Raw genomic sequence first — 24,878 nt, forward strand, 5'->3', positions numbered from 1 at the left:
TTTTATCACTTCATTGGGTTTATAGAATAAATCATCCCCTACTACAATGTTCTCTAACATTACTGATTTGTTAGCTTCCTATTGGTTACTTCAAGTGTGGTCCCACCCGTCTCGTGTACATCCATGTGTTTGGTAACCTTCCACAGAATCTTTCTAGAAAGAATTATTGCACCACTACGTGCGTTCATAGTCTACAGGGCACTTTCCTACGTGACCAACAACATGCTTGCCTTTCACTAGTCCACCCAAATTGAGCAATTATGACCTTCTGGTCTGTTTACTTCATTCTCTGACAAATATCCTTATTGCTCAAGATTGCCTCACTCCCTAGCTCACTGAATGTTCCAAGTTGAGACTAGCTTTAAGAATGCTTTTAATTATAATTGTAATTCTGCACTTATTCACTGCACTGATATTTGATTTACACTTAATCACTCACTTCCACTGTTTTTGCTTTGTCTTCTCTTTATATGTTACACTTAAACTACTCATTATTATTAGGAATTCTGACTGGGAGGTCACGGATCGAACCCCGCTCGATGCGTTCGCTCCATAATTTCCCATGGATGGACGTGTTGCGAATCGGTGCTCGCAACATTGTTGCGGCCAAATATTTGTAGGAACTTAATCTTTTATGCTGGGTAAAAGAATCTGTGGAGAGAAGTGCCATTCAGTGCAGTACCAAGCAGGTGCAGCTGAAGGTGAAGATGCGTAGTTATAAACAGTACAATAGTATATTATTGTAATTTTAAAATTAGTCTAGTTATCAGTAAATTTTATATTCTAATGTTCATTTTAAGAACCATTTTGGGAAAATTTGCAACATAGCTATAAAGCTATAGCTATAAAGTGACATTTGAAATGCAAGTATTGTTAAACATTATTTCAAGTAGTTCGTAGCAAGTCTTTTGTCTGAAAAATCATTCAATAATAATCATCATCATCATCCATTTCCCTCATCCAGCTCTTGCCAGGTTGGGATTTCAAATATTTAATAATTAATTGAAACAGTACCATTTTTTCAATTATTCTGTACCTGAATAAACAGAAACCTGTCCAAAATGGAAAAAAGAATATTGTGGCCCATTCACTTCCATTTGGACAGTTTTCACTGCACTGTATAATAAATGTGGAGAATTCAAATGACCTGTAACATTGTTGCACACAACATTAGAAATTATGGTTTGACCTTTATTTTGTTGCCTGTATGTTTAGGCTCAACGAGGCCGTGCTCAACATGGAGGAGATAAACATGGCGCAGGGAATAAAGGATCTGGGCAGCGCCAGAATTTCATGAGACTTGGGTATGAGACTGGCAACAATCCCTTCTATCTTCGCTTTCCAATGCAACCATATTATAAAGGACACCAGTAAGTATATTTTCTACTGCTTTTTTCTTCTTCTTTTGCATGTGTTTCTGTGCAACAAAGTAACAAAGTGGTTATATGGCATCAGTTGGCTGATGAAAACCAATATTTAAGGGGTATTTCTTACTGGCTGAAGCTTTGTTCTGAAGAAGTCACCAATAAAAATGAAAACTTTGGTAATTAGTTTGTTTCTGAAACTTAATGTTGTACTTGATACTACAGTGATTATATTAGTAGAGTGTGGCGAAGTCCATAATGCCGCCATATTCCTCCCATCCACTCCAACAGCTGATTGTCTCACGCCAAGTTTAGGGGCAAAGAAAGCGAAGAAAGTATGAATTAATTAAAAAGAAACACGCTGAACCTCATAATTTCTGTTACATACGTGTTAATTGACGAAAAGAGGAAAATTATGACACTTGCAAACGCATGTAATAAAATCCAAGTTCTGTTAGGTTGACAGCTTGTTGTTTATACAAATTGCATGAGTTAGTATCTGGTTCTTCTGTAAGTTATATGAGAAATTTTTAGATTTACAATAGATAACAGCGCTAGTTTACAAGTTATTCAATGCCAGATAATGCTGAATGGAAAGAAATCTCTCGAGCATCTGGCTTTTGGATGATTCACTGCGATTGAAATGTCAGCCTTTTCTTTTATTACCGAAGCAGAGAAAGCGGTGACTTGGTAGTCAAGACACACTTCCTGATCTTGATATGTTGACATTTTATTATGGTTAATATTCATGTTTATTATGTATTTTCTGGTTATGTTTTGTGGTTTACGTGGTGGCTTGTGTCATTTTTTGCGTTTATAGTTGTTTTGTTGTATGAAATGAAATGAAATGGCGTATGGCTTTTAGTGCCGGGAGTGTCCGAGGATATGTTCGGCTCGCCAGGTGCAAGTCTTTCGATTTGACTCCCGTAGGCGACCTGCGCATCATGATGAGGTTGAAATGATGCTGACGATGATGCATACACCCAGGCCCCATGCCAGAGAAATTAACCGATGCTGGTTAAAATTCCCAACCCTGCTAGGAATCGAACCCGGGACCCCTGTGACCAAAGGCCAGCACGCTAACCATTTAGACATGGAGCCGGACGTTTTGTCGTATACTTATAGGTTAGTACACGTGGTGTTTGTTTACATTCATCAGATGGTTGCTATGTTATTCTATATCATAAATATTTTAAAGATTAACTAAGACAATCTCCGATTAGGACAATTATGACAGTCTTTAGGCCCTTGTGAGTAAGAATTGTATCATCTCGTCACCATATTATTTGTGGCCAAACAGTCTAATCTACTTATATACGATACTAACAATGTAGGTTAGGTGCTGCATTTGGACATTTGATTGGATGCAATATAATTAGCTGAATGGTAGTATTGTGGTAGAACCGTTATGATATCGTATAGATTATTTTAATTATCTGCATCTGATTTTCCTCTGTGACATTTTCAATGTACAACCTCCGTGATATTATTGTGGGGTACCTTCTATGACGGCTTCGTTGGTTGATTTCTGTACCACTGTCGTTGAACAAATGATGATATATAAGCATTATTATTATTCTGACACTTCACATCAGCTGTTTACCTTTGTGTTAGTACTGGATAGAACTATCTGACTTAGTAAGATCTATCATTCAAAAATAGCATTATTGCAGATTAGTCACATGCTCCAGAGCATGGTCGATTCTCGGGAAGTATCAAGCACTTCAAGAGCTGTGCCTACATTTATTGAATGCAAGATATATCACAGGGGCATTAACATACACATAGCAAGAGCTCATGAGCCACTATCTCAGGACTCATCATGTGTAGATAATGAACAATTGCACGTTAATTTAGGAATTCCTCAGGCATCTCAAACTCTTCATCCAAGTTTATCAGCTAGACACACTGCGAATTCTTCAAATCAGGCATTTGACAATATAAATTGTCTGTGTCTACACTGCGGACATCATTACTTCAATTCCTGTGGGATCAAAATACGCATCAGCTGAGCTCATCCTGATATTCACCGTTAGATTTTAGTTTCTAGAAATCGACAGGGGGTTGATCCATCTCAAAATATCAAAACAATAAGAAAGTGACCCTCATGCTAACACGGAAACTAACGATGTCGACACTTTACCTCATGGATTTAAGCAGAAAATGATGATGTGGCGAAGTAGACTTTTTAAAATTTGGCAGATGAATAATTTAACCATGAGATTAACATTTGGTGTGAGTTCTTGGCTTCTGCGATTGATCTACTTCTAGCCCCAAACATCTGTCACGGAAATACTACCATTATAGGAAAAATGAACAAACCACAGACAATCAAAAGAAATATAAACAAACAACCAATCCTGAATGGGCAACAAAACGGGACCGAATAAAACACCGCAAAACTACAAACATCAGCTTATCCAGTACCACTTTTACAATCAGCGCAGAAAGGTTATTAGATCTGTTTTAAATTCCAATGCTGAAAACTGTAAAATTCCTTTGAATGAAATATTTCATTATTTCTCTGAAATTCTCGGGCAACCTAATGACATGATTCGATCTGAATACTCATCTCATACAAGTGATATTTATAGGGAACAAATTGACATTTTATTTAATGACACTATAAGCCCAGATGAAATCAGCTTTGCTGTTAATCATATAGCTGTAGACGCATCACCTGGCCCAGACCATATCCTTGTCAGAGTTATCAACGACAGTATTGCAGTCGACACAATATCTCTCACATTGTCACACGTATGTTGAAAACTGGGGTTGTACCTTCTATCTTCAAAAAGGCCAGAACTGTTGTAATCCATAAAAGTGGAGATACACTCAATATTAAGAAGAGACCTATCACAATCTGTTCAGTAGTAAGAAGACTAATTGAGCATGTTCTTCACAGACGTCTTTGTGAACATGTTGTCTTAAACCCCAATCAACAAGGATTTATCAACTCCTGGAACGCATGTCAACACTGTGATATTCGACTCTCTTCTCCATGAAGCCAAAAACAAACAAGCCAATTTGACTACTATATTCCTTAGCTATACAGAAAGCTTTTGACAATGTTGGTCATGCTCATTTAAATGAGACACTAAAGTTGTTACCAATTCCAACCAAACTTGCGAATTTAATCATTAATCTGCAAGCAGGAAAAGTCACACAAATTCAGATGCAGGGAAGTAAAACAAGACCTCTCTTGATAAGCAGGGGAGTTATGCAAGGTTCTCCTCTGTCTACAATCCTGTTTAATCTCTCCATCAATCATATTCTGGATGACCTTAGCGAAACGTCGATATCTACCCAATATGGCTTTCAGTTGAGTCCAGATTGTGGAGCTCTAACAGTATTAAGTCTTGCTGATGATGTAGTTATTGTTGGAAAAGATTCTGAGTCAGCTTTAGTACTTGCTTATGAAGCCATACATCAGTCACAAGAAATTGGACTTAACATCAATATTGGAAAATATAAAGGAATATGCATCAAACATGGTCACCTATCAAAAGAAAAACTATTCACGGCAGATAAAAAAACTGATACCATGTCTGAAGAAAGGAGAATCTGTTAAGTATTTGAATGTAAATTTCTCCAATGAAATTACTTTCTTGTCTGTCAAGGTCCTAAATAAGCTCAAAATCACCATAGAGCTCCTCATTTCTTCACCGCTTTTGGATTCCGATCAAAAATTTGTAATCATAAACACTTCAATCTGTCCCACTTTGGTATATAACATGATGGCAAGCATAATGGGTGGTCATACAAATTTTAGTGAAAAATGGAAGAGTATATATAGGCACTTTAAGGCAGAAACAGGTTCCAAGAAGGACATTCCAGGAATCATTATTGAATAAGGGGAGAGTGTATGCGAGGATCTTCAAAAGGCAGAAGTATTCAGTCAGCAGTATGTAAAAATTGGTGGTTACAAGGATAATGTCCAGATAGAAGAGGTGACTAATACTAAAGAAGTATTAAAATTTACCTATGATAGCAATGATGTTTACAATAAGATACAAAAGTTGAAAACTAGAAAAGCGGCTGAAATTGATAAGATTTCTGGGGATGTACTAAAGGCAATGGGTTGGGATATAATACCACATCTGAAGTACTTATTTAATTGTTTGCATGAAGGAGCTATACCAAATGAATGGGGAGTTGCTATAGTAGTCCCTGGGTATAAAGGAAAGGGTGATAGACATAAAGCTGAAAATTACAGGCCAGTTAGTTTGACATGCATTGCATCTAAGCTTTGGGAAAGCATTATTTCTGAATATATTAGACATGTTTGCAAAATTAATAACTGGTTTGATAGAAGGAATTTTGGGTAGGAAAGGTTATTCCACTGAAACTCAACTTGTAAGATTCCAGCAAAGTAGAGCAGATATTTTGGATTCAAGAAGTCAAATGGACTGTATCGCGATTGACCTATCTAAGGCATTCGATAGGGTGGATCATGGGAGACTACTGGCAAAAATGAGTGCGATTGGACTTGACAAAAGAGTGACTGAATGGGTGGCTGTATTCCTAGAAAATAGAACTCAGAGAATTAGAATAGGTGAAGCTTTATCTGACCCTGTAATAATTAGAGGGGAATTCCTCAAGGAAGTATCATTGGACCTTTATGTTTTTTATATATATATCAATGATATGTGTAAAGAAGTGGAATCTGAGATAAGGCTTTTTGCAGATGGTGGTATTCTGTACAGAGTAATAAATAAGTTACAAGATTGTGAGGAACTGCAAAATGACCTCGATAATGTTGTAAGATGGACAGTATGCAACGATATAATGATAAACGGGGTTAAAAGTCTGGTTGTGAGTTTCACAGATAGGGAAAGTCCTCTCAGTTTTAATTACTGCATTGATGGGGTGAAAGTTCCTTTTGGGAGTCATTGTAAGTATCTAGGTGTTAATATAAGGAAAGATCTTCATACATACATACATACATACATACATACATACATACATACATACATACATACATACATTATCATTATAGACTCTTTTGCCTCTCAGCGTTCAGTCTGCAAGCCTCTGTGAATTTACTTAACGTCACCACAATCCTCTATTTGCAACTAGTGCTGTGGCTTCATTTAGTTCTATACCTCTTATCTTTAAATCGTTAGAAACTGAGTCTAACCATCGTTGTCTTCGTCTACCTCTACTTCTCTTACCCTCCATAACAGAGTCCATTATTCTTCTAGGTAACCTATCCTCCTCCATTTGCCTCACATGACCCCACCACCGAAGCCGGTTTATGCGTATAGCTTCATCCATCGAATTCATTCCTAAATTAGCCTTTATCTCATCATTCCAAGTACTCACGACTTTCATGTCATGTCTGTTACTTCTAACTTATGAATAAGATACTCTGAGTCCACCCAGCTTTTGCTCCTGTAAAGCAAAGTTGGTCTGAAAACAGACCATTGTAAAGATAGTTTGGTCTGGGAGCTGACTTCCTTCTTACAGAATACTGTCGATCGCAAGTGCGAGCTCACTGCATTAGCTTTACTACACCTTGATTCAATCTCACTATATTACCATCCTGGGAGAACACACAACTTAAGTACTTGAAATTATCGACCTGTTCTAGTTTTGTATCACTAATCTGACATTCAATTCTGTTGAATTTCTTACCTACTGACATACATTTTGTCTTCAAAAGGCTAATTTTCATACCATACTCATTGCACCTATTTTCAAATTCCAAGATATTAGACTGCAGGCTTTCGGCACAATTTGCCATTAAGACCAAGTCGTCAGCATATGCATGACTGCTTACTACATTTCTACCTAACTGAATCCTTCCCTGCCATTTTATACCTTTCAGCAGATGACCCATGTAATCTACAAACAGCAAAGGTGAAAGATTACAGCCTTGTCTAACCCCTGTAAGTACCCTGAACCAAGAACTCATTCTACCATCAATTCTCACTGAAGCCAATTGTCAACATAAATGCTTTTGATTGATTTCAATAATCTACCCTTAATTCCATGGTCCCCCAGTATGGAGAACATCTTTTCCCTCGGTACCCTGTCATATGCTTTCTCTAGATATTCCTGATAACATCCCTACCCCATACTCTGCCCTTCCCTTTCTAACACCCGTCAAGTACACTGTATAATCTCCTATCTTTTCCTCGTTATCTCCCCTTACCCGAATATCACTTACTCCTAGCACATATGCTCCTGCTTATGAACTTCCCTAGGAATGACAAGTCGAGGTCTCAAATTTGCAGCCCTTAAACAATTTCTCACAGTCTAGTCATGGACAGGAAAATTAACAACTGTATTCAAAGTAGTAATGATATGAAAGGGATTCCTTTCATCCTGTGCCACTCAATAGGCATCTTTTTTGATATTGAAATTTTCCTTAAGCACTCCCACCTTTCTTGGCCAATAATTTCCAAGTCTATAATTTTGCACCCATCGCCGAGCTGTCGTTTCTGAAACATGGAAATGCCAAGCTGCCTCAGGTGCCGAAAAACCAAGGTGAATCACAGCCCATATTACACTTTCTTCGTCGCTTTCTTTCATACACCACTTTGTGGAACCATGTCAAACAGCTAATATCTCAGGCCTCAGTTTTGTCGAAGGAATAGACCACTTTCTTTACAACTTCAAAGTTCTCGCAGTAATAACAACAAGCCTCAATCCACGTTCCCCATCTAGTCAAAACAGGTGAAAAGGACAAGGGAATTTCAGGAGCTTCTATTTTGAATGCTAGAACTCTAGATAGTGCTTTTAAAAGCACTTTCTTTATGCACCCAATTAACTTGTCAACTTCAGGAAAATGATGTCGTACCACCTCCACGGTCCGATGTAACGCATGGTCTAGGCATCTGACATGCACCATTTTTGAGAAGAGCGTATGCAACGAATTTGCAGCCTTCACCATGTAGGGTGCTGCATCTGTTATTAAAAGCAGCACATTGTCATTCCGAATGCCATCGGGCCACAATAGCCTCAAAGACTGGTCAAACAGTTTGCTAATTGTTGACCAGTTAGCTTTGTCCAATTGCTCACAATGTAGTAGAAATGGTTCTCCGTTATTCCCTGTTTCCAGGACGCCTACAATAATATTGTCTATATATCGTCCCATACTATCTGTTGTTTCATCTATGCATACCCATATATTTCTGTCTCCTACACTTATCCTTATTTCTTGTAACGTTTTCTCATAGCACCTTCCATCGTAGGTTCTTCTTAACGTACTGGGATCTGGTATAGATTTTCCAGTCTCCTCTTCCAAGAATGTACGCAGCTTTGGATGGTTCAATTTGTTCAGTGGAATATAGACGCATAAAAATGTTGTACACAGTTTCTCACAAAACGGAGAAAATGTTGTAGATTCACCCAGAGTGGCTGGTGTAAGCCATGGTTTCTTTTATCTTCAATTCGCAGCACACCACGTTTATGTTTTTCTCGCGACACATGTTGTTCAACTGTAAACTACTTTTCTGAAACTTTACAAAATAATATTTTCCCATCAGTGGAAAAAATATTTTCTCCACATTGTGTAACAAATGGTTTAATTTAACAATTGCACTTCCTTTAACTTTGGGCATATTACAGTATTTGTCAACAAAGAACTCTCTCGACTCTCAGCACGTGGGTAACTGACTTCCTTCTTATCTAGCTGAAGATAAGGAGCAATGCCCAGCTTGGGTGAGTCCATTATGTGTCTTACATATAGGGGAAGCAGGTACTGCTTATAGTATGTTTTCTTGGAGGTGTAATCTAGTTGAAAATACTCTTTCCTTGAAAACTAGTGGCAGCAGGTTATGTTGCAAGTCTACTTTCTTTCTTGAGCAAGTTATTTGTCTAAACATAATAGACAAGTATTGTAAATATAAATAATATTAATTAAATATCCAACTATAACAAAATATCACACTTACCAGAAAACAATTAAAAATGCCAAAAATGACCTAAAATTGTTCCAAAAATGACCTATCTCTTGTAAACGGCAAAAAATGCAAAAACAAATGCCCTAACAAATTGCACTTATTTAATCAGTCAATTCATGAAACACATGTATATGTACTCAAGCTATCTTTCAGCCTTCATACCAAAAAGATGCAAAATCATCAAATGCCTTGCCCTACTAATGACCATTTCTACTGCAAATAAAAACTACTTATTTATATTGTCACCTTGGGACCCAATGTGACCACAGATACGACGCCATTCATGCCTACAGTGAAAGAATGTCTATCGTGTTGGGGGTGATTTCTCGTGAAATGGGCATAATCCATTGCCAGGAAATTGAATGAGTAAAAATATAAACAGTTATTGGAATGCTGTACGGTTCTTTATGCTAGCTTGTTATATTGTACTAGAATTCTTCAATTTTGGCAGGATAATCATCCAGCCTACACATCTCAATTAAGTTGATACTGGTTTGTGAAAATTCAAGATATTGAACATAGGCTAGCCTCATTGCTTTCCAGACTTTACTATATTTAACCCAGTTAAGAATATGTGGACACAAATAAAGAAGCATATGCAGAAAGATCGACCCATTTCCCCTCCTGATGATTTGTGGAAGCTCGTCCAGGATGCCTGGGATACCGTGGCTGAGAACAGTTGTTATATGAAAAGACTAGTTAGTTCCATGCAAGATGTGATTGAATTGGGAGGAAGATTGACAAAATATTGAATCTTGACCTTTTTTTTTTTTTTTTTTTTTGACTTTTAACAGTTTGACTTTAAATTTTCTTTGATTTATGCCAAGAACGATACTTTTGCTGAGAATAAAATCTTTTTTCTTTCTATTTGCAGCCATGATGTCATAAGAAATAATGATAGTCATAAATGCATTAACCTGGAGCTAATTACTAAAACAGTCATAAAAGAGATGAGGGCAATTATATTTTCTCTCTCTCTCTCAAGAAAAACGCCCTAGTGAGTGTTCAATTGCACATCTTCACAAATTCCAGTCCACAACTTTACCGTTATGCTACAGTAGTAACATAGATATCAGGGCACGTCAAATTGTGGTCCAGCGTGTAACTATCATCCTACCTGAATTCAGCAATGCCTCATTATCAGCACAGTGATCCTACTCTACATCGGCACCACCATTCGACTGCTCCGTCAAAAAATCTCCTCTTGCCTATGGATCTGCTTTACATCATACTAGCAATATTGCAGCTACACATAAACTAATCCATTTATTCCCATACTGCCTGTCTACTGTGTTATACAACTATCACCTTATTACCTGTATGTAACCTTCTACCTGATCTGGAACTTGGTGTTGACGTGTGGTGTGGTGATTGGTAGTGATGTATCAGATTCCTCCTCTGCCCGACCACATATAATCTCATGCTTGGTGATTCATATTCATTCACTTGTCTAGTGCTGGTCCAATGAAGAGGACATAATTCCCGTTGCCAAGGTAGACTCTCGTCACAAGCATGAAAGCTTTATCTTTTCTTACTTTACAGCCAACATGGACCTATCACGATGATGCAGTCTAGTTTGATGGTGTCTTCACCATGTGACTGCTCTCTTTAATCAATATATTCCGGCCTACTAAGTAATGATATCATATTGTGGACAATTAGGTAGACTAGGGGCTTAGTCCATTAAGTTAAACTGTCATTTTAACTCTAGATTGTGTTTTGGGTCAGTTCTGTATGCTGGACATTCCTTAGCAAACTGTATGTTAATTGCTTCATGGTTCGATTGCTGGACCGTAGCACTTTTATGTTTATTTGTTTGAAACACTAGTGAGATCATCTAAAACAGGCAGGCCCTGCATGGATGTATGATGGTTCTCCCTTTCCTCATTCTTGCACAAATTATAGAAAATCTTGGATTTTAAATTGGGGTGTTCATTCAAATGACTTAACTGAAATATTTTGTGGTGGTGGTTTTGGAACCATTTATGACCAATTTAAACATCATTTTATGTGAAAGTAAACATAAATTTAGAGGAACACTTCTGACCTTATTGTTCTTGGCCAGTTATTTGTTTCTTACATATACTTCGACATAACACATTCCTCATGACTATGCTGGAAGGAAAAGTTCTGGGTAAGAAGGGAAGGGGAAGGCCGAGGAAGAAGTATCTGGATTCCGTGATGGACAGGATGAATTTGAAAAAATATGTTGACCTGAACAACATTATTATTATTATTATTATTATTATTAGTATTATTATTATTATTATTATTATTATTATTATTATTATTATTATTATTATTAAGTGTCCGGGATTAATCCTCTGGTCAGTTGCTAATTTATCCCCTTTTGTATCTCATATTTTTACTCCAGTAGGTATTCATCATTTCAAGTATGTGTTATCGCAGGTTGTCATACTTTGTGTAAATGTGGATCAGGCTTGATTCATTTGTTATATCTATTAATGCTTATGTTTGTTCCTTATTTCGATTGATGATATCTTATTAGGTAATTGTATTTGATTTACTGGCTTCTATTGAGCCCATCTTTTCTGCTTCCCTGTGCAACTGCATTGTGTAACGTTGGTTCTCTGCTGTGATGACTATTGAAATGAAAAAGTGTAACTTTTTTCGTGACGTGTCTAGCACTGCCTGTGTTCGAATTTATCTGCCCCTCTTTGTCTCTCTGAACTGGATTGGATATCCCGTGGGTTCAGACCTTTTACCCTGATTCCATTGATAGCTACGTTTGATGTGCAGCATCAGCAACACACACAGATATTTATGTTCCCATGCTACAGACGACATGTAACATGGCTTTTCTCTGAATAGTAACAAAGGCACTTGAAGGAAACTTAGGTTCTAGAGAGCAGCCACTTGTATTTTTGCCATGTGTACAAGACTCAGTTTTGTTTTTGTTTTCCCTCAAGTTTGAAAAGATTTGTGTAAAGTTGGTTGTTTACCTTATCTGCAGAGTCTCATAAGTTTTATCTTTTATTGTTGAGTGGCTAACCAGTATACCCCATAAAGTTGGTAATACAAAATACTTAAGGTACCATTCCTATAACAGAAATCCTCCTCCTGAACCATGAGGAAATTGAAATCTATTGTCATCCTTATTTATCATTATCAACATGAATTTATTCTTTGTGCTGTTTGAACAGTTGAACTGCCCTCTTTTGTGTATGTTTTTAGCATACTGTATACACTGACTTACCAAATGTCATGGGATAGTCACCTAATAGCGAGTGGGGCCTCCTCTGGCCCTGCGAACTGCAGTGAGACGCCGTGGAAGTGAGTCGACAAGTCCCTGGTAGCCCTATGGATGCAGCTGACACCAAATCGTTTGCAGAGCAGCCGCCAATGCTGGTCTGTTCATGGGTGCAGGATCCATGGCAAGGAGCCTGCATTCCAGGACATCCCAGATATGCTCGATAGGCTTCATATCGGGTCTCCTGGATGGCCATGACAGTCGTTGGACCTCCGCTGCATGTTCCTGGAACCATTCCCAGGCGACGTGGGAGCAATGTGGCGGTGCATTATCATCTTGAAACACCGCAGAACCGTCTGGGCGCTGGAAGGCCAAAAATAGGTGGAGATGGTCTCTGAGCAGCTCAGCATACTGCGTACCATTCAAAGTCTTTTCCAGAACAACTAGGGGGCCCATTCAATACCAGGAAAATGCACCCCAGACCATAACAGAGACACTAGCGCCCTGGACCACACCTTCGAGGCAGGCGGGATCCATCGCTTCATGTGGTCTGCGCCATACACGGTGCCTCCCATCGGCATGGTGAAGTTGAAATTGTGATTCGTCCGACCATATCACGTTACGCCATTGTTCCAGTGTCCATCCCTAGTGACTAGCGACAAATGTGCATCGTTGTCCTCGATGATGTTGGGTTAACAGTGGTACCCTGTGCGGCGCCGGCTCCCATACCCCATAGAACCCATGTTCCTACGGATTGTCCACGGAGAGACGTGTCTAGCACTGCCTGTGTTGAATTGAACCATGATTTGTTGCACGGTTGCCCGTCTTGTCACTATTGGCAATCCGTCTCAGATGTCGCCGGTCACGGTCATCGAGGGTGGCTGGACGGCTGGTCGTTCGTCTGTTGTGGACGGTGACACCCGCATTCAACCATTTACGGTACATCCTGGACATGGTTGATCGTGTGAAGCCAAATTCCCGCACCACTTCCGAAATCGCACTTCCCATCCGTCGGGCACCGACCAGCATACCCCGTTCGAACGGTGTCACCTCACGATGACGTTCCATGTTACACCTGTCACATGCACAGTCACTGCTCACAAGGTCTCCTATACAACTGCCGCTGGCACAGGGGACGTGTGGTGCGCAGACAACACACCTGCGCATCAGTGCTCCACTATCCCATGACTTTTGCTCAGTCAGTGTGTATAGCGGAATGACTTTGCCTATTATATATATCTCAGGAAGAGTGGAGGTGATAGGAGGGGCTTGGAAGACCAGTATAAAGGTTGAGAATAGTTACTTTTGGCTGAATCAATGAGTTTCACTGTATTGCATTGTATTACTTCACTTTTACTCTCTAACATGTAAGATTGAGAAAAGTTTGTCTTTCTTAATTTGTAAAGTTCAGAACAACTGTCAACTGGATAATCCAGCAAGGATTGTGTTTACAGTTTGCGAAGACAGTATCAACCCCTATCTCTTCTTCAACTTCAGAAGATGATTGACACAAACCGGATAGACCCTAAACAGCCAATTGACTTAGCAGCTCTTTGTCGTTCTGGGTTGCTGGCACTGCATCCAGATGAGCGCCATTATGGTATTCAGCTTACTGATGAGGTAGGAATGAACTTAATGCTAAATAATTTTATGTATTCTTGGCTCATTTAATTTCACTCACAGGATTATCGACATTCAGTACAGAAAATAAGTTCTTCGGTATAGAAACTGGATATTGATATTACTGTCATATTACAGTGTGTAGGTTCTGGTGGCATTGATGCTTCATGTTGTACGTAACACTGTCCTGGTGATTTTCTGTGCAACGTAATGCTAAAGTGTATTCCTTGAAGCGAGTGTGTAACTGTACAAAAGTATGATCTCCCAATTTTAGGTTAGGAAATTTTTGTAAACTAATTTGTAATATAAAATAGTGAATATCATGTGAGTTTGTTAAATTAAGTTTTAAGGACATAGTGTTACAAGAAGAAGAATCTGTACATATGGCATAGCAGTGAAGATTGCTTAAGAGTGTGCAACATGGGAAACAGTGAGTATATCGAGAAAGACGGTTGAATTACAAGTTACTGTTTTCATTTAAACCATATTGAAATTCAATATATTAAAATTTTTACAATGAATTTATTGAGAACCACCTATTCAATACTTTACGACTATGATACAATCATTATATTAAGGTTTAAGCATATAATGGTACATGTTTCCCCTGTCATTGCACACCTCATCAGCCATAAATTCTGTAATCTAGGTCAGAGCTCTGAAGTGGATGTTATATTAAAACTATTCTTAAAATCTAATTGTTAACAATAATATACATTGATGTTTAGGAACATTGTGGTCACATTTGGAATGAATTGGTTGAATATGTTTTAAAGTTCTAATGGGATGTGTTATTTGTGTATGTTCACATCAAATGGAGATGAAATAAATAAAGATATATTAACATCATAATGTTGATAATTGAAGTCGAAGGGAATCACATTATTTACACAGATTTTTCATTATATACAGGAGAACAGTATTTTCAGCTTAAAATGATTTGTGGGTTGCTAAAATCTTCTATAGAATAAAATTTTTTCTTAATGAACGAGAGTCTATGATTAATAATATTCAAAGTGAAGTGCTGGTTAGATGGAAAGATAGCTAGTAGAGGATACTTGATCAAGTCTCATTTAAATAGCAAATTATTTCATCTTCTCTTAAATATGCAGTATGTTGCCTAGGTAGTGAAGCTTACAAATTTATCATCCGTGTAAGTCTGAAGAGGAGTTCAACTAGATTCTTTGGTGTGAGGAGTAGAGATAAAGCAACTGTCAGACCACCTCACACAAGCAACGCTGCCAGACATCTCTCCTAAAGTCTTAAGGATTTCAACACTTAACAAGCCGTTATACTTACACCAAAGAATCTAGTTTAACTTCTCTTCAGACTTACACAGATGATAAATTTGTAAGCTTTTTTCAGAAGGGGATGGGTTCAAGTAGTAGAGTAAAAATCACAGAAGAACTATCTGAGAAGGATGTTATTTGCTCTCTGGAGGGGAGTATAATGGAAGTGGAAAGATCTAGAATGACTAGAAGTAAGTCAGGGAGTTTAGTAGAACATAGAAGTAAAAAATAACTAGAGTTAAAGGTATCATGTGTTAATATTGAAAAATATGGAATAAAAGAGGTAACAAAGACTTTAAAGAGCTACTGGAAGAAATGGACATCTTTGGGCTTGTAGAAACCTGATCTGATTACAAGAAAGACTTAAAGATAGTAGGGTGTATTGTATGGAGTCAGTATAGATCAAGGAGATCCATTAGAGGAAGGATATCGGGCAGAATCTCGGTGGTAATCAAAGATGACTTAAAAGATAGGATACAGCTCTTAGAATCGGAGTTTAATGAATTAATCTGGATAAGAATATTAGATAGGGTCAATTGGAGGAATGAAATATGTATAGCTTTTATATGCAATCCACCTTTGTGCTCCCCATTTGCGCAGAATGAATTTTTTGAGAATTTAGCGACAGAAATGAGACGAATGAGAAGTATGTACGATCAGGCAAGCATTATAATTATGGATGATCTTAACGCAAGGATAGCCAACAAGAAGCCATTTTACAGTCAACATGAGGACGAGGTATTAGTAGTTAATAGAAATAGCCAGGATAAAGAATGTAACAGAAATGAAGAAAACTACTAGAATTATGCGCGGTAGAGGAGCTTTATATATTGAATGGATGGTGGTTCGGAGATGAGAGTGGAAAACTAACCTATATAGTAGAAAATGGGGGCAGTATACTTGACCTAGTTGTATGCTGTAGGGATAGTCTGCAAGTTATCAAAGAGATAAGTGTTAGGGATTGGGCGGAGACAAATCATATGCCAGTATCTATAAAATTAATGATTCAAGATATAAGAGTGCAGGAGATCATTTACGATAGCATAAAGGAGAGGAAAATATCTAGGTATCATTGGAGAGAAAGGGAATGAATTCAAAGACTTGCAATGGAGAGAATTTTGAGATTTGGAAAATAGGTATTGTAAAATTGATAGAAGAGAATATATTTGAAGAAGCCCTAACCAGAATAGAAAATTTAATAGGAATGGCAGGAAAATGTATGAAGCAAAATCTAGGTAAAACACAGATAAAAGATGGATGGTATATTACAGAATGTGCAAAGAAAAAGTCGCTAGTTATGAAGGCACTTAGGAGATACAGGTTGGATGGTGGTCAAGTAGCTAGAAACAAATTTTGTAAATGAAGGAAAGAATACAGAGCATTGTTAAGAACGATGAAGTTGGAATGGCAACAAAAGATGGCTGCAGACATAAATAAAAAGTGTAAGGACAATGACAGCAGAAAAGTATGGGATAAAATAAATCAGATCAAGAGGAAGTCTGGTTCTGGGGGGACCAATGTAAGTCATAGTACATGGGTCCAGTATTTCGAGAAATTATTTAATAAAGAAGACAAATGGAGAGCTCATCATGAGGGGATTATTGTTTTGAAGGTTTTGAGTGTCATTCTCATCATCATCATCATCATCATCATCATCATCATCATCATTTCTTCGCTCCAGCAAGCCGGGTGCGGTTGTGTACGAGCCTCCTCCACTTTGCTCTATCCATCCACAGATGCTGCTCACATATGTGACACCAGTTCACATCTCTAATTTTAAGGTCCTTCATTATCTGCTTTTCCCAAACATCACGAGGTCTTCCTCTTGGTCTCTTCCCAAGAACATTGTGTTCATAGTATGTTCGAGGAGTCCTGTGAGGGTTCATTCTTTTCATGTTACCATACCATTGCAATTTTTTCACTTCTAGAGTCTCCAGCAAGCTTCTTTCCAATCCAAGCTGTTGTTGGATATCCACATTCCTTATTTTATCCATTTTTGTTTGTGGGTCACTGTAGTCACGTCCTAGTTCGTGAACCATGGGCAATGGCTGAGTGGCCTAGTAAGTGGTCCTGAGAGTCGGGATACCAGTTACTGTGGAATGGGAGTGGGCATCTCGGACATATTCTGAGTCCTGGCCCTCCTTGTGCTCAGGCGACTAGGACTATACAATCCACCAGTGGTCCATAACCCGTTAGAGGAGAGACCTCACTTGGACTATGTGTAAGTAGGGTAGCATCCTGCTTCATGAATCTACCGAGCTCAGAACATTTTAAGCAAGCCTATGGGAGTAACGGAGTCCCACTCCCATTTGACAGGCGAGGGCCTCCTTGGAAACAACTTGGCGAACGAAATGGAATTCGATGGGGAGCTATCAATATTAATGGGGCTTATGGAAGAAAGAAAGTAGAACTGGCTGAGTCAGCAAAGAGGATGCATCTGGATGTGCTAGGAGTAAGTGATATTCGGGTAAGGGGAGATAACGAGGAAGATATAGGAGATTATAAAGTGTACTTGACGGGTGTTAGAAAGGGAAGGGTAGAGTCTGGGGTAGGGTTGTCAGTTGGAGGAATTAGGACTAGAATAGTGTCCGTGTATTCACCATGTGAGGGTGCGAATGAGGATGAAGTTGACAAGTTTTATGAAGCATTAAGTGACATCGTGGTCAGGGTCAACAGCAAGGATAGAATAGTGCTAATGGGCGATTTCAATGCGAAAGTTGGGAATAGAACTGAAGGATACGAAAGGGTGATTGGTAAATGTGGGGAAGATATGGAAGCTAATGGGAATGGGAAGCGTTTGCTGGACTTCTGTGCTAGTATGGGTTTAGCTGTTACGAATACATTCTTCAAGCATAAGGCTATTCACCGCTACACATGGGAGGCTAGGGGTACCAGATCCATAATAGACTATATCTTAACAGACTTCGAATTCAGGAAATCTGTTAGGAATGTACGAGTTTTCCGCAGATTTTTCGATGATACAGACCACTATCTGATCTGTAGTGAACTAAGTATCTCTAGGCCTAGGGTAGAGAAAGTGAAATCTGTCTGCAAACGAATAAGGGTAGAAAATCTCCAGGACGAGCAAATTACACGGAAGTACATGGATATGATTAGTGAGAAGTTTCGAACAGTAGACAGTAAGCAGGTTCAGGATATAGAAAGTGAATGGGTGGCATACAGGGGTGCTGTAGTAGAAACAGCAAGGGAATGCCTAGGAACAAATGTGTGTAAAGATGGAAAAAGGCGAACATCTGGTGGAATGATGAAGTGAGAGCAGCTTGTAAACGTAAAAAGAAGGCTTATCAAAAATCGCTCCAAACAAGGGCTGAGGCAGACAGGGAGTTGTACGTAAATGAAAGAAACAGAGCGAAACAAATAGTTGTTGAATCCAAAAAGAAGTCCTGGGAAGATTTTGGTAACAGCTTGGAAAGGCTAGGTCAAGCAGCAGGGAAACCTTTCTGGACAGTAATAAAGAATCTTAGGAAGGGAGGGAAAAAGGAAATAAATAGTGATTTGAGTAATTCAGGTGAACTCATAATAGATCCCAGGGAATCACTGGAGAGGTGGAGGGAATATTTTGAACATCTTCTCAATGTAAAAGGAAATCATCCTGGTGGTGTTGTAAACAGCCAAGCACATGGGGAGAAGGAAAATGATGTTGGTGAAATTATGCTTGAGGAAGTGGAAAGGATGGTAAATAAACTCCATTGTCATAAGGCAGTAGGAATAGATGAAATTAGACCTGAAATGGTGAAGTATAGTGGGAAGGCAGGGATGAAATGGCTTCATAGAGTAGTAAACTTAGCATGGAGTGTTGGTAAGGTACCTTCAGATTGGGCAAAAGCAGTAATTGCACCTATCTATAAGCAAGGGAACAGGAAGGATTGCAACAACTATCGAGGTATCTCATTGATTAGTATACCAGGCAAAGTATTCACTGGCATCTTGGAAGGGAGGGTGTGATCAGTCGTTGAGAGGAAGCTGGATGAAAACCAGTGTGGTTTCAGACCACAGATAGGCTGTCAGGATCAGATTTTCAGTATGCGCCAGGTAATTGAAAAATGCTATGAGAGGAATAGGCAGTTGTGTTTATGTTTTGTAGATCTAGAGAAAGCTTATGACAGGGTACCGAGGGAAAAGATGTTTGCCATTCTGGGGGACTATGGAATTAAAGGCAGATTATTAAAAGCAATCAAAGGCGTTTATGTTGACAATTGGGCTTCGGTGAGAATCGATGGTAGAATGAGTTCTTAGTTCAGGGTACTTACAGGGGTTAGACAAGGCTGTAATCTTTCACCTTTGCTGTTCGTAGTTTACATGGATCATCTGCTGAAAGGTATAAAATGGCAGGGAGGGATTCAATTAGGTGGAAATGTAGTAAGCAGTCTGGCGTATGCTGACGATTTGGTCCTAATGGCAGATTGTGCCGAAAGCCTACAGTCTAATATCTGGGAACTAGAAAATAGGTGCAATGAGTATGGTATGAAAATTTGCCTCTCGAAGACTAAATTGATGTCAGTAGGCAAGAAATTCAACAGAATTGAATGTCAGATGGGTGATACAAAGCTGGAACAGGTCGATAATTTCAAGTATTTAGGTTGTGTGTTCTCCCAGGATGGTAATATAGTAAGGGAGATTGAATCAAGGTGTCGTAAAGCTAATGCAGTGAGCTCGCAGCTGCGATCAACAGTATTCTGTAGGAAGGAAGTGAGCTCCCAGACGAAACTATCTTTACATCGGTCTGTTTTCAGACCGACTTTGCTTTACGGGAGCGAAAGCTGGGTGGACTCGGGATATCTTATTCATAAGTTAGAAGTAACAGACATGAAAGTAGCAAGAATGATCGTTGGTACAAACCGGTGGGAACAATGGCAGGAGGGAACTTGGAATGAGGAGATAAAGACTAATTTAGGAATGAACTCGATGGATGAAGCTGTACGCATAAACCGGCTTCGGTGGTGGGGTCATGTGATGTGAATGGAGGAGGATAGGTTACCTAGGAGAATAATGGACTCTGCTGTAGAGGGTAAGAGAAGTAGAGGTAGACCAAGACGACGATGGTTAGACTCGGTTTCTAATGATTTAAAGATAAGAGGTATAGAACTAAATGCGGCCACAACACTAGCAAATCGAGGATTGTGGCGACGTTTAGTAAATTCACAGAAGCTTGCAGACTGAACGCTGAAAGGCATAACAGTCTATAATTATAATGTATGTATGTATGTATGTATGTTATGTATGTATGTATGTATGTATGTATGTATGTATGTAGAATGGAGGAACTCCATTTCTGTTGCCTGAAGACAACTCTTTGTTGGTCCAGTCAGTGTTGCTGCTTTCAGGCCATACATCAATATAGGTACTGGATATATTTTGTACAAGCTGATCTTGGAAGTTAACGGAAAAGTTTCATCCGAAAGTATTTGACGTACAGCGTGATAGAATTTGGAAGCTTTCTGTATTCTGTTACTAATCTCTTAATGTATGGTATTGTCTGATGACAGAACACTACCTATATACTGGAAGTTTTCTACAATATCCATCTCCTCATCTCCAATTCTTAAATGAACAGTTGGAGAGTTTCTACTCATCACCAAGCCAACTGTCTTCATTTTGCTGATTTTGAGACCTAAGGTTGTAAGAGCTTCATGCCAGAGATCTAGTCTAGTTTGTACTTCTGCTTCTTTCTCACCCCGTACCATTACATCATCAGCAAAAACCAGGGCATTAGTTGTTGGATCCTTTCTCTTAACCGCTTTTGAAACTTCATCCATTATGATTATGAAGAGAAGTGGTGAAAGACAACTTCCTTGCTGGACTCCACTCTTCGTTTCAAACCAACCTGACCTTCCATCCTGGACCTGGACACAACATTTGGTTTCATCATATAATCGTTGTACTCGTGCTATGATATCATCGGGCACTTACTTATGTCTCAAACATTCCCATATATGCCTGCGTGGTACATGGTCATATACTTTCTCGATGTCCAAAAAAACAGTGTTTTACCTTTCTCCCAATACTTCTCATAGAGCATTCTGGTGGAAAAAATGAGGTCTATAGTTGATCTATGAGGTCTAAATCCATGTTGTTCCTCCTCAAGTGTAGGTTCAACATATTTTCTAATCCTGCTCTCAAGGATGGATTTGTAGATTTTGAGGCCATGTGACAGCAGAGTTGTAGTTGGTACATTTCTTTCTATCACCTTTTTTCAACAATGGGATGATGACTGCTTGCTTCCAGTCATTGGGTATTACATTCTCTTTCCAGATTCTATTTAGTACCCTGTACATCCACTGTTGTCCTACCTCTCCTAGTGCTTTGATCATCTCAACACTTAATTCATCTGATCCAGTTGATGTATTGTTTTTTGGCTTAGATATTGCTGTCTCTACTTCCAACCATGTCAGACTAGTGGTATTTGTGCTGCCAAAATCATAAGGTTCGTCGTCTAATGGAGTGACATTTTCATAACAGTTCAGCAAAGTTTCAAAGTGCCTTTGAACTCCTGCAATATTTTGGTCTTATCCCTAGTCACCTCACCATTAAGAAGTTCTACAGATTGGATAGATTCATTTTGAGTTCTTCTATTCTCAACAATACTGTATAACAGTTTTTTTATTTCCATCCTGCATTATTTTGGTAGCGAGATCTTCCTTGCATTTCTGCTTTTCAGCGACAACCAACTGTTTGACCTGTATTTTTTTTCTTTCTGTAAAGTGACAGCTTCTCCTCTATTTCATGTTAATCTCCCCGCATTCTTGCTTGATATAAGGATCTTCCTGCACAGTTTCTGTCGTTAATAGCCATTTTAATATCATTATTCCACCAGGCAGTTTCTTTAGGTTCTCTTATTTGACTCTGTCGTCCACATACTTTTTCTGCTGTACCAACCACAACCTTCTTTACAGTATCCCATTCTTCATCTACCAATTTCAGTTCTTCTCTCGGCAGCAACCTTCGGACACCTTCCCTGAATTCTTCCTTTACACTTGGCTCGGTCTTTAGGAGGTCTTTCCTCTGCAATAACTGCAACCAACAGTCTATGGTCTCCACCAAGGTCTTCACTTGGAATGACCTTAACATCAATGACATTTTTCCATACATTTTGATCTACAGAATGTAATCTATTACTGTACCTATTTTATCATTCCAGCTATATCTTGTGATTTTATGGGAGTCCCTTTTCTTAAACCAGTGTTACTCACTATCAGGTTGTTTGTCATGCATAGATCTAGCATACATTCTCCATCTTCATTTCTGTTTCCCATTCCATGAGGGCCCAGTAGGGATTCATATCCTGTTCGTTGGGAGCCAACTTGTGAATTAAAATCACCCATTACAATTAGATTGTCATACTCAGTGTGTTCTTCCAAGTTATTAAGGAAGTTGGCCTTTTCTTCTTTTGAGCATCCTACCTGTGGAGCATAGACTTCGATCACATTGTACTTTTTCCCTCCTAAGTTCACAGATAACTTAATTATCCTTTCACTAACAAACTCAACTTCACTACAAGCATTAAAAATCCTACTCCATTCTTAGACTCTACTTCATTTCCAGACCAGTAGAGACTATAGTCCAATCTGATATTCATTTTCCCAGTTTTCTTCCAGTTTGTTTCACTCAGGCCCATGATCAGAAGTTTCCTCCTTTCCATGAGGTCGACCAGCTCTTCAGTTTTGTTTGTCAATGTCAGGATATTTAATGTCCCCACTCTGATACTTTGTCTTCGTTTGGTTTTGGTAGCTGGTGTAACATTGGGCTGTAAACCGCCATTCGCACCAAACTATGTCGTCGTCGTGAATTCCTACATCCGAGGCTCGTATTATTATTGAAAGCAACTTCTTCAGTATTCCTCTGTTGACCTGCTGAGCCTAACACAGACGGAGATTTTCTTTCAGGGTTTTCTCCCTTAGCCTTTGGTGTCCAGTCACCTCAACCTACAAGGCAGCAGGGTGTACTCATATTTATCTCTGAATACAGGGCTGCCTCTTCTGCCATCTCCACCGTTCCGAAGTCCACCTTCTCCGCTGTAGAAGTCATTGAGTTCTTCGTTCGTAACCCTGAGCTGGGACCCTTACCAGATGTTACACACTGGGTCAGTGTGCTCTAGGACTTACATAGGCAGGGGCGCCACTCCCTGGGTAGGACTGCCTCCGAAAAGGGTCCCTTCCTGCTACCTATGTCATTCTGCCTGAATTATATGAGGCTATTTTGACTCAGGAACTAAGGAACATGTTACAAGGAGCAAAAAAGGGAAAATCAGGAGCTATTTCAGGTATTGCATATGAATTTTGGAAAGAGGTGGGAGAGTGAAACGGCATGTTGGAAATTTTGACAATGATATTCAATAAAATCTTTGAGAAAGGGGTATTCCCGAAAGCTTGGAAAGAGGAGATAATATGCCCTATATACAAAAATAAAGGGGACAGGTTAAATACAGGAAACTATAGGGGAATTACCTTATTAGATACATTGTGAAAAGCATATACTGTACTGGTATACTAGCAAATAGACTAAGGAACTGGGCAGAGAGACATTCAATCCTGTCAAAATTTCAAAGTTGTTTCAGAAGAGGGAGAAGAACACCAGATATTTTTTTTATTGTGAGAATTCGTATTGACAAAAATGTAAAGAAAAAGGAGGTAAGCTCTATATTACATAAATAGATTTAGAAAAAGCATTTGCTACTGTGAACAGGGGAGCAATCGTTACTAGATTGAGACAAGTTGGAGTGGAAGATAGGAAACTTAAAACGGTCCACCTTTTCAATACAAAATTGTTATAGTTTATTACAACATATATTTACATTTGGAACTAGTTTCGACGCTGTTTGGCGTCATCTTCAGCCAAAATGTGGGAAATAGGCTAGCATGTAGACATTTATATTACACAAGGCGTTATACTAAACAATACACATCTTGCAAGGAGATAAAAACAGGGACAAATATAGAAACAAATGAATCGTTGAGAAAGCAAAAGTTATACATATTAAAAATAACCTTAACCACACATCTTGTAGTGCGAAAATATTCGCCTTGAATGATTCCTGAATACAAAACGCATGCGCACACATTTCTGAAGAGCCAGCAGGCAGGAAAAAGTAAAGTGAAACCTTAAGAGTTCTTCTGAGAAGAGTTCATCATTTTTTTCTGTGTTCCGACTAACTAATGAAGTTTCCCTTGAGTTCCTGATAAATACACACAACAGGAAATTCTCCTTCACTCTCAACAATAGCTATAAAGACCAACGGTAAATTTCATTTAAAATATTGTGCAGAGACGTGAAGGTATGATCTTGAACATGAAATAACTTCTTCATTTAACCCAATTTTTACACAAGGTGTTACATTCAACAATACACATCTTACGAGGAGATAAAAACGGGGACGAATATAGAAACAAATGAATCGTTGAGAAAGCAAAAGTTATACATATTAAAAATAACCTTAACCACACATCTTGCAGTGCGAAAATATTTG

General features: G+C 38.7%; 1 protein-coding gene across 1 annotated transcript in view; it reads left to right on the forward strand.

Annotated features, from left to right (window-relative positions):
- Nucleotides 1–24,878, forward strand: part of mRpL15 (mitochondrial ribosomal protein L15) — a 162,094-nt gene that overhangs the window by 89,553 nt on the left and 47,663 nt on the right. Inside the window, exons 2-3 of the mRNA XM_067145472.2 lie at nt 1,216–1,370; nt 13,940–14,105. Of these exons, the coding sequence (XP_067001573.1) occupies nt 1,216–1,370; nt 13,940–14,105 (321 nt within the window). The remainder of the gene's footprint in view (nt 1–1,215; nt 1,371–13,939; nt 14,106–24,878) is intronic.

The sequence above is a fragment of the Anabrus simplex genome, chromosome 4 (assembly GCF_040414725.1).
Source record: "Anabrus simplex isolate iqAnaSimp1 chromosome 4, ASM4041472v1, whole genome shotgun sequence".
NCBI lineage: Eukaryota > Metazoa > Arthropoda > Insecta > Orthoptera > Tettigoniidae > Anabrus > Anabrus simplex.